The sequence below is a fragment of the Podarcis tiliguerta genome (genome assembly GCF_965153285.1).
Source record: "Podarcis tiliguerta genome assembly, chromosome: 2".
Lineage (NCBI taxonomy): Eukaryota > Metazoa > Chordata > Lepidosauria > Squamata > Lacertidae > Podarcis > Podarcis tiliguerta.
Window position 1 is genome coordinate 59,560,316 of NC_139535.1, and position 11,084 is coordinate 59,571,399.

Below are 11,084 nucleotides of genomic sequence, written 5' to 3' on the forward strand. Positions count from 1 at the left end.
AGAGTGGGATTAAAGCCAGGTCCTCTTCCTGGGCTTGCCATAGGCGTCTGGTTAGCCCCTGTGAGAGCTGGATGCTGGACTAAATGGGCCTTTGCCATGACCCAGCAGGACTCTTCTTACAATGTTATGGTTTCTTCCAGTACCTGAGAGCTGGAAAATACAACACCACTCTTCTGCTGGAGGAGCTCATGATGGCTGTCTTCCCTTTACAACTTGCAGACAGGAAACGCGTCCACCAGGCTGAAATGGCAGAACTTTCAAAGTAAACAGAGACTTTTGCTTTCTGTTTTGTAGTGTCAGGGCTCAGGTCAGGCGTAGGTGAGCAATAAAACGACAGATCTCCAGAAGTCAGTGAAGTTAAGTCTTCATTCAAAGTGAAACGGAAGCACTCCGGCCTAGTACTCCCAGCCACCCTTCTCTGCAGGTCTTTCCCAATTGAGGCAGGGATGAGGACTGAAGGACCCCACTTTCCCAGTATCCATTAATGCTCCTCTCTCCCAGGGTCTTCCTAAGCAGTCTCATACTTCACCTGCACACGACTGATTTCTGCTCAGCCTGCTTCATGTCCTAGGAGATCAAGGGGAGTTGTGTGGAGCTGGGCTTCTGGGCTTCTTCAGTGTCCTGTCTCTCTGCCTCCTGGCCCCGCACCTCTCCAGCCCGCTCTTCTGTATCAGAGTCTGAACTGTCCTCTGCCCCCAACTCTTCTGCTGCTGGATAGGCCCATTTAGCAGGAGGAGGATATGGGAGAGCAGTGGCTCCATGGCTGTAGCAGTGCTTGGGGCCTCAAGCAGTGTTGGGCTCTGGCAGCAATGTTTCATGAGGGCCTAGTGTCTCAGGAATCAGATAAGATAGGTAGCAGTTCCAGTGGGCCCTGCCAGGGCAACTAGACCCCAGAAAATGTGAAAGGTGTGAAAAGGACATGGAAGTGAAGAGTAAGGGAGAGGATCAGTCTTCCCCATTCCTTTGGCAATGACTGCCTTTCACAGCTGCCTAGATTCATTTTGTGTGAGAGAGCTTGTGCCGCATCTCTAAGTTGTATAACTTTACATGTGGAACATACACCAATTTGGCACTCTCCAGATGTTTTGGACTACAACTCCCATCATTCCTGATGAGAATTGTTGCCTGAAACATCTGGAGAGCTCCAATTTAGCGAATTATTCACATGTGCACACGCACAAGTAGAATTTATTTTAGCCACACTGAGAGCATGTAATTATGCTTCTTTCTCCTTCCTTCTGCAGCTTGACTAAGAATATCCCAATCTTTGTGTGCACAATGTCCTTTCCAGGCATTGTGTGTCCCCTTCATGTGTTTGAGCCTCGCTACCGCCTCATGATGCGAAGGTGTCAGGAAACTGGCACAAAGATGTTTGGCATGTGTATGTATGAGAATGGGAAGAGGTAAGTGGCAGAGAGATCCTGGCAGAGTGGCGCTGATCTCTCTAATCCCTTTCTTCCTCTATTGAACTTTAAGTTGAGATTCCTGTATTGCAAGGGGTTAGACTAGATGACCCTAAGGTCCCTTCCGACTCTACAATTCTACAATTCTTTTATTCTATGAAACCATCTCAATATTGGTTTCCTTCTCTTCAGTTTTGCTGATTATGGCTGCATGCTGGAGATTCAGAAGATAGCATTTCTACCTGACGGACGCTCTTTAGTGGATACCATAGGCAGACGGAGGTTCCATGTTTTGAGACGTGGGCATAGAGATGGCTACCACACTGCAGATATTGAGTATCTGGATGATGAGAAGGTGAGTAAGGTGCCCCATGTAGCTTATGGCTACAGTAATCATAACACGGAATAGGACAGAGGCAATAAAGTGGCGTCTCCTCCATTGGCTGTATAACTTATGCGCCAGCTTTGGTGATGGGGTGTATGTGGCAGGCATTCATCTTACTGAGTTACTAAATCATTGCAATGACAGCTGCACTTTGTTGATTGAAAGTTCTGTGCAGGAGAAATGCAAAACTAGTAGGTTCCAATTAAGGAACTTGAGCTGATGTGTTCATCTGCCTTTCAACTGATTAATCAAATTAAAATTTCAGACACACAAACGTGCCCTTTTAGGATACTGATGGATGTGGGAGAGCCAATTTATTGTTAGAAGGAAAGGCCACCATTCAGTGCGGATAATAGGAGACATCTTTGAAAACCAAAATAACCTCAAAAAGGAGAGAAGAAAGCATGGCATTAACTCTCAGCTTCACCAGCTAAAATTTGCCCACTGCCAATTAGTTACCTAAAGCTTTAGTTGACATCCCTTTAAATCAAGGCCTTGTTGTTCGTACAGAGCTTTTCTCCCTCTTTCCGCCCTTCTTATCCTTCCCCTTCCCCTTCTCCATCACCTCCACTTCTTTTGTTCTTCCATCTGCTGCTCTCTCTGCAAAGGTGGAAGGAGAAGAACTGGCTGAGCTTCAAATTCTTCATGACTGCACATACCAGCTAACTCAGAGATTTTATGAACATGGAGACACCACCTTCAGACAGCTTTTGATGCACCATGGACCTCTTCCTGAGAAAGAGGAAGATATACAGGTATTGGCGCTTTCTCTCTCCAGGCTCCTAGAAATGGGAGCTGTACAGATTCAAAAGCACAATGTACTAGTGAAACAGAGGGAAGGGTCAGAATAGGAGAAAAGTACCTAATGATACAGACACTCTCGCATCCCAGTCTGTTTCTCTTTTTGCTGAAAAATCATGGGAGATCCAGTCTTGTTAGATCTGGATGCTTCAACAATGTGCAGAGTGACTTGCACTGGCACGCATCCTATTTCCTGCAAGCCCACCCTAAGAGCCTAATAGAGCATATACACTGTAGGTTTGCACTGGCCTAGCTGCCTTCCCAATGGGCAAAATGCTCACAGGATTCTACATACAAGATGCATGGACCATTTATTAGATAACATAATAAGGTGAGGAACCAGTAGATGCATGGCACTCGTGGATAAAAGCAGCATTGACTTGCATTACTACAAGGCTAGTTTTAAAAGCATTGAAAAAAATTACCGTAGTTCATGGAGTTGTGTTGGTTTTGGCCCCTCATCTCAAACTCCCCTTTAGTGAAGTGACAGCTCGTTGACTCAGCCTAACGGGGATACTAATAGCCTAGGCCATTGTTAATGTTATGCTTTTCACACTGTTGAAGTGGCTGTGCCTATGGCGATGCAAATGGCCTGCTGCCAAGTTTAGCAACAGCCTTGTTTTGAAAGAGCTCAGGAACAGTGCGATCATTTGCATCCTGTGATTAATCTGTTCCATCTTCTTGTTGGCTTGCCGAGATGCAGGAAGTTAAGAAATAGCCTTACTGAGATCAGTGGACTGTCTCAAAGACCAGTAGCCAATCTCTACAGGCGCCTGCCAATCTTGGCTAAATTGTGTGGGGAAAGAACACAATAATAGTGAAGGAATGAGGCGAAGATAAGACTTGATCCAGCGTGATCAAGTGTTGAATTTCTGTTTGTATACCAAATAAGACTTGGCTGTATATTAAAGCACCAAACATCAGCCTTTCCCACTGTGGTCCTCCAGGTGTTGTTGAACCACAACTTCCATCAGTCCCAGCTTTACATCATAATATTTTCAGAGCAGCCTGCCACTATGGATAAATTGATGCTTTGCTCGATGTACCTTAACTGTGGGAATGGAAAATTTGGTCCATTTGTTAATTTGCTACCCAAGGCCACTAAAGTACCATAACCTTTGACCCCAACCTTGAACTTTAGACCACGATATGTAATTTTCAGGCATATTTGATCAGCCAAGAACAATTTTACAGAAAACTAAGCTCTTGCGTTGGTCTCTCAAGGGACATGGGATGAATCGAAATATTTGTTTTCTTTCCCAAATTTATTTCTAGAGCATATGTTTAAAATATGTGCACACTGCTAAATAGATAAATGGGTCTATTTACAAGCTTTTCTTATGGCTTCCCAAGAGACATTGCCTAAATTTATTGCCTGGGAACTAAGCAGGTTTTTTAAATTACAAAAAAGGAATAGGAAAAAGGAACTATTATGGTATTTTCTTTTTTGAGCATGTGGTTCATTGTTTTGTTACTAGTTTTTTTTTTTTAGTATGTCAAGTAAATTGGGTGCTAAGCAGTTTAAGATTGTTCACTGTTTAAGTTCATGCAAAGTTTTAAAAAGTAAACTTTTTAAATGCAATACATCCATTAAATATGAACTTTTAATGCATATTTCCCATGAAAGTAAACTTTAATTCTTTTGATGGGAAATGCAGATTGCAGTATTGGTTGTGTGATTTCCTAGAGAAAGGCTACTTAATATTTGGTCAATGGACAGTCGTTGGAGGGCTTCTGTTTCCATATCCATGGAATCAATACAGTGTCATCCCTATTCATGCATTTTCCACAAGATGCTTCATCTTGGGCTGTGCAGCAGAGGCAAGAAGAGAAGTCTGTAGAAGGATTTACTACCTGATGCATTTTTAAAAATCCTGGAAGTGAAGGACTTTCCAAATCAGTCCTGCAGCTATTTTCTAATTCATGGTGGTAATGGGTGGGCTTCTTTGCACTGCTAGTTCTTCTTATTAAATGAGTGCACAATCTATGTACCTGTGTACACAAATAGGTGAGCTGTACCAATCAACTTGCATATTTTTTCATACAAACACTTGTACATATGTAGAGACAGTTTGTTCCTTCATTCAGTATAGCATGTGAAGAAGCCTGTTAATTTGGGTAGATTCTTTTGTCAAATTCTACCCAGTTGGTTGGTTGATTAATTAAAGTACAGGAATTATTATCTTGTTGAACAGCACAAAACCTGCATATATTTATTCTGAAGCAATATGGAAGTAGGAACTACAGCTCTGAAAGAAGGAACTCTTTCCTATTCTCAGGAGTTCTCAGCCCTTATCCTGATCTTAAGTGGGGAAGGGGCACATTTGGTTTGGTTCCTGTTGTTATTTTTGGTGTGGGTCCTGACATTATGTTCCCCCTTACGTTCTTATTTAGATAATTTCTAGGCAACCTTTCAATATAGTGCTCCCAGAGCAGCATACAACCTGTGAGATGCTTACATTGAAAAGGCGTAAGAACGAAGCAAAGAGAAAAAGCACAGAAACAACAGGTGTATGTTTCTGAAGAGTAATATCATAAAATTAATTGAAGGATTCTATTTATTTAAGAAATTTATGTCAGAAGCTCATGGGGTGGGCTTACAGCTTAGTAACATAATAAACAAGACAAGATGCATACATTAGCCATCACTGTTGCAGGTGGGGAAATGCAGACTAATTAGCCAAAGAAGGAACAATCCCTTTATGCTACTTAACATACCTTGGTGTTGCCAGATTCGTTGCCCTCAGTTACTGCAACAGAACAGGCCATAACTGATTCCTCCATGAAGTGATATGGAACCCCCAGCACAATGAGTTAATGTATTTTCCCTTGTTTTCTCATAAGGCATCTCCAGATGGACCAGTTTGGTGTTGGTGGCTTATCTCCATCTTGCCCCTTGACTTGACCCGCAAATTGACGATCTTTTCTGAGACTTCCCTGAAGGCTCGTCTCACTCAACTGAAGCATATTCTGAATGTCATTCTGGAAAGTCGTGACTACAACAGCTAATTCTCAAGCCTCATTCCCAAGAGAAGTTGTGTGCGTATGCATATATATATATATATATATGCAGAAACAAAGTGGGTTTTTGCTGTATTCACCTACCAGTTTTCTTTCTGGGGTTGGGGTAAAGCCTTAACCTGTTCTTCTATTTCTTTATTTCTTCTGTGTGTTTCAGTTACTTCTTTTCATTGTAGAACTGACCAGCAATAGGCCATGAACCAGATAACTGAAACTGTTGTGCAATAGTAGCAAGATTCAATAGCAAAGATGTACCGTCCACAGGAAATATCCCTTGAAAGACTTTCAGTTGGCCTTGTTGGGTCTAAAAGAATGCAGTGATCTAGATGTGAAATCTGTCCAAGAAACCTGACTACCATTGTGCTAAGTGAAGAAACGTCTGAGCAACTACATCCCTTGAAAGCAAAAACCAAAACCCCACCATGAATGCTAGGACTTCCTGGGCTTTGTCCTCTTATGTCGTTTAATGATGCTTGTGTACAATTATTCAAAGCTCTACAAAATGTATATTGTGTATATTGTGCCATTTCTTCAATTTCAACTTAAGCAATCTGCTTGAAGTTACAGAGTAGGATAGAGAAAGACAGGATCAATACAGGTATCTGTATTTTCTTTTCTTTTCTTCGGTTGTTACCTCAGAAGGGAGCGACTTTCCTCAAGGCCACAATGCAGGAGCAAAGGGTTAAAGCCTCTCCCTTGCACCTCAGCCTCAATTCAAATTGTACCCCTTAACCCTGCTAGCTGCATTTTAACTAAAGAAAAATTCTGTGGGAGAGAGAATACACCACAGGAGTCATGTGTGGCTTGGCCCTTAAGACATTGTGAAGAGAAGAAAACTGTGGAGAACAAGGGTATAGCCAGGGATAGAGAAATTGTGGGCCTCCCAATGTTGTTGGACTGGAACTCCCATTAACTGTAGCTAGTGTGGCCAATGGTCAGGGAATATTAGCAACAATAGCCAAAGATTCCCCACCCCTGCTGTAGTCATGTGATAACCCCCCCAACTACTTCTACATAATGTGGAAGTAACACTCCAAAGCGGTATAATTAGGGAAAGGCTGTTCATGAATAAAACAATGTAACTTCTAAAAGATGACTGCAGAGAGATTTGAAGAAGAAAATTTAAATTCTGGAAATCACTTCTACGGAATGGAGCAAAGAGCTAAAACAGTTGCTGTGGTCTAACATGTATTGGCCAAGAATCGCCCTACATTTGAGAGCATCAACCAACAAGGCTAAGGCTTCAGCTCTGTTGCACTGCCTAGTTATTGTGTGCCTGGCTAGGCAATTACGTGAAATACAAAAACACCTTGAAATGCCAGCTGATTATGAGTTTTTGTAACCAAGGCACTACTTCATCTGATATTGTAGGAGATGGTCACATAAATGTATCCAGTATAGGAATCTGCTTTGCAAGCTATGAGTGGTCATGCATTTTGTTGGTCTTTTAAGGTGCCACAGACCTCTTGCCTACATAGAAGATGGGAATGTTGTGGTGCTGATAATATCAAGGTTGCAGGCTGGACATCTGTATGGGACAGCTGCATATTCCTTCATTGCAGGGGGTTAGACTAGATGATTCTCATGGTCCCTTCGAATGCTACCATTCTATGATTAACAATTATTAGGCCAAATCAGTGCTTTTCTTCTAGAAAAAAAGGTGCTGATGGTGCGTACCCTTCAGTACCCTCAGATAAAAAGCACTTGGCAGAATGACCTCAACTGCCACCCAACTGAAGGACATAGATGTGAGGAATAAGCAACAAAGCTTGATTACAACTGTCCTGTTATTAACGTCTTCAGATTTCTAGCTCTGTTGCTTTTTGGTTGACCTTAAATTTTCCCCCAATGACATTGAATAATAGTGTTGCAGGTCCTCTTATTTAGAAAGAAAAATTAAGACTTTATATTGTAGGCAGGTGAACCTTCTGTTCAGAAAACCAAATCATTTTGACAGATTGTCCAATAATTGAAACATTACAATTAGCAAAGCACATGTTCACCATCTCCTGGGCAACCACAATCCTTCCTACTAGGTTCATCTGCCTAACCACCTGGTAATAGGATAGGAATGGTTCAAAGAGAAAGGAGAGAACTTGCTGAAAATCACCCAAGCAAATCAGTATTATGACAACATGTCTGGAAATGGTTGCTGTCTTGAGTCAAGTTGAGGACACTGTTATGCGAGTAAAAAGGGTGGTGTAAGTCAAATTTTATTTTATTAGCTCGTTTCCTTTCTGCCTATCCTGGCTCAACGGGCAGTAGCCCTGCTCCTAAATGGAATTTGGAACGGGGCTATAGTTCCACTAGCTTCCTAAATTTAGGATTGCTCTGCTTATCAGATAACTTAGGGAGTGCCAAGCTACCAAAATGCCTATGGGTGTGAGTTTTCGGCCATGTCTAGCGTTCCTCCATATTTGTAACCTCTGCTTTCTCACAGGATGCAAGTGTCTTACAGTCTGAAAGCTTCTGAATCTGGAATCTGCACTGTGTTTGGAAGGTTTAGTATACAGACTTGGAAGGTCATCATGTTAGCTCCTAGAAAGCACAGGTCTGAGCAGTTCTCTGCTTATCCTGGACTTTGTATGAACGAGTCAAAGTGGTTTTGCCTTTGCCTGGCTGCTTTCCCCTGGAAAACCTGCTCTTTAGTACTAAATTGGAGCAAATGGCAATCCGCAGAAAACCCAATTGCTGCTTGTTCCAATCCATTGCTAATCTGTAGGTTTTCCCAGGGGAAAGGAACAGGGTAAACATAAGTGTGAATGAGTCCTCTGTTCTTAAAAACGCAAGGAGAAGAAAACCAGTACTTTAAGTTACCATTGTAATTATTTATTTTTCATTGCCTGCTTAAACTTCGCCGCAAATGTTGTTTTCTTTAATGGATTGCAAAGGAACAGAGAACATCAACATCGTCTAGTGTCCTGAATTTTTCTGTGGTGGGTGGCTAGGCTGGTTCTCTTTTTCATCTTGAATTTCATTCTGTATTTATTTGGAAGCATCTGGAGAGATATTATTTACATTATAAGCCGTGCAGCATTTTGACATGGTTCTTCAGCCAATCACAGTATCTTTCCCATTAGCTAAAAGTCCTAAGTCAGGATAAGTGATATTTATTTATAGAGTATAATTGAGATTCCGCAGCCTCGCTGCCTGTTTTGTCATGCTGGCATCAGCTGTTTATTTCTTTCAAATGTCTTGTTCTAAAGCATTTGAGTCGAGCCCATTCTTCTGTACAATGTGCCTCATTAAGGGGAATAATAAGCTTCTGCAACCAAAGATGTTAAATGATGCTTAAAAGGGATGGGGCAAAGTTGGGTTCTTGAAATCAGTACTAGTTTCTTTTCAACATGTAAAAATAAAATAAAACCCTCTGGTTCATTTCGAGTATCTAGGAAGTTTGTATGATAGACACTTTAAGGCTGACTTCCCAGAGGCATTTTCATACACGGAGGTGTCAGTGTAACAGCTTGGTAGCCTCAACCTTCAGTCTTTTTGTACATGGCAAGCCAGTCTGTGTGGGGAACTGCTGTCCGTCCTGCACCATGTGGAGCAGTCTCTTGTTCAAAGCTGGCTGCTTAGCCTTTGCAGTCCAACCTTGTGTCTCCACAAGGAAGGTAAAAAAGGGAGCCAATTAGCATTGGAGTCTTATGGGTGCTAGGCCTGTTCACGTGGCCTTGGAATTATGGGTAAGGAGAAGTGAGGCTATCCCAGCAATGGAGTGGGAATATGGTGAATGCCTCTTTGTATATATATATCCCTGATAAGGAAGGGATTTGCTGCTGCTGCTTGCTTCACATGCTATAGGAAATGGAAATATGAAGGGAGTGTTTAAAGCCACTGACAAACGCACAAGTTTTTTCTTAACTGGAAAGTGCCTTTTTTTCAGGGTGGAGCTACTTCAGAGCCAGGCCAGGTTGAAGGAAGAGAGGGTGGCAGCAGTTGTTTTACTGACCCTCTGACAGTTTTCAGAGGGTCTATTTCAGAGGGTCTATGCAGATTTCTCAAACTGCATAGTCAACCAGCAGATATACTCATCCTGCTTGTGTGTGTTTGTTTTAACCCCACATGGACTTCCTTGTTTCCCTCTTTCCCCCCAAATCTGTAAATGTGGGTGTGGATTGTATTTAAAATGTGTTTGTGTGCTCTCTCTTCATTGCAAAATTATTACTTAGAGAAACTGAGGCTGTGGTCCTATATACGGTTGCCCAGGAGTAAGTCTCATTTAATTCAGTGAGACTCACTGCTGGGAAAGTGCGTTTCGGATTCCACTGTAAGTGAGCTGTTTATTTTACTTGGTAGGAAATGTGTTAGGGAATTATTCCACTCCGAATTCATTTGAATTTGTATCTTTTTATTCCCTGCTGGTCTAATTATTATTATTATTTTCTTATCAAACTAATAAACTTTTGTGTTTTTGAGCACAGCGTTTGTGTCTACTTGGATCTATCCGAGGTTTATATATTTCACAGGAATTGCCTTAAGGATTCTCTAGCTTTCAGCTGTAAAGAGATCCAAAAAGACCCCTCCTCCTTGCAGTTCCAATCACTTGGGTATTTATGCTCTCATAATTGGGGAGGCAGTACACAGATACATGAAAAAGTTGTAACTGGCCTGAAGTATTTTCAAGTGAAGCATGGTGGAAGCTAACAGAGTAATGTGGTATACAGGAAAGCCGTGGGCAGGATTCATCTATCCAGCTCTGAGGAAGGACTTCAACTTGTGCAATGGTGCTCCCCACCCCTTCGCTCCCCTGCAGCCTCTGATACTGGCTTGGGGGATATTGACTCTCTCCCCCTCTCCCCCTTCATATTCCCTCTTGGCCAAGTCTCTAGGGCAAGGGTGCTTAATGTGATGCTCATGTGATGCACAGCTCCTATAGCTCTGATTTTTGGCCACACTAATAGGGGCTGATGAGTGTTGCAGTCCATCAAAATATGGAAGGCATTAGGACGTCTACCCTTGCTCTCTAGGGGGTTGCATATCAGTGGCTTGCCACACATCAGGAAAATTTCTGCCATGTCCTGTTTTTTGGGTGTAAAAATTGCTTTGGGGGAATTTTGCCGAATCGCTAAAATGTCAGGGACAACCCGGATGTATGGCAACGCAATGGAAAAAAGCAGAGGAAATGGCTTAAAATCACCATGGGGGGGCATGCAGGTGATAGAAAGCCTTTTCCAAGACTAATTGTAGCTTAGTTTGTGCTTTCAGCAAAGGGTTGCCGCACACAGGGAGAGGAGGGTTCCTTTCCTCAGTTGTGACTTCTCTGAAAATGCACCTTCCTATTGCAATCGGGCTTGCAAAAAGCATTCTGTTGGGTACAATAAAGGTGTTCTCCCCCAAGTCTGATGGTGGGGAGGGGGTTACTATATACCATATGGCGCAAGAGGCCAGCAGTTCATCCCCTTGCCATATGGGTTGTGTATTACTTCTTGGGTTACATGTATCTCTTGCCGGCGCAGTGTATTGAGTGCATT

The 11,084-nt window shown here is 42.4% G+C and overlaps 1 protein-coding gene across 2 annotated transcripts in view; it reads left to right on the top strand.

Moving 5' to 3' along the window:
• LOC310669344 (LON peptidase N-terminal domain and RING finger protein 1-like) overlaps positions 1-10,028 on the top strand; it is a 36,306-nt gene extending 26,278 nt beyond the window's left edge. For both annotated transcript variants that reach the window (XM_083423222.1, XM_083423223.1), the window contains exons 8-12: positions 141-262; positions 1,245-1,403; positions 1,596-1,758; positions 2,397-2,543; positions 5,434-10,028. In XM_083423222.1, coding sequence (XP_083279348.1) covers positions 141-262; positions 1,245-1,403; positions 1,596-1,758; positions 2,397-2,543; positions 5,434-5,598 — 756 coding nt within the window. In that variant the 3' untranslated portion in view covers positions 5,599-10,028. The remainder of the gene's footprint in view (positions 1-140; positions 263-1,244; positions 1,404-1,595; positions 1,759-2,396; positions 2,544-5,433) is intronic.
• The last annotated feature ends 1,056 nt before the right edge of the window (positions 10,029-11,084 follow it).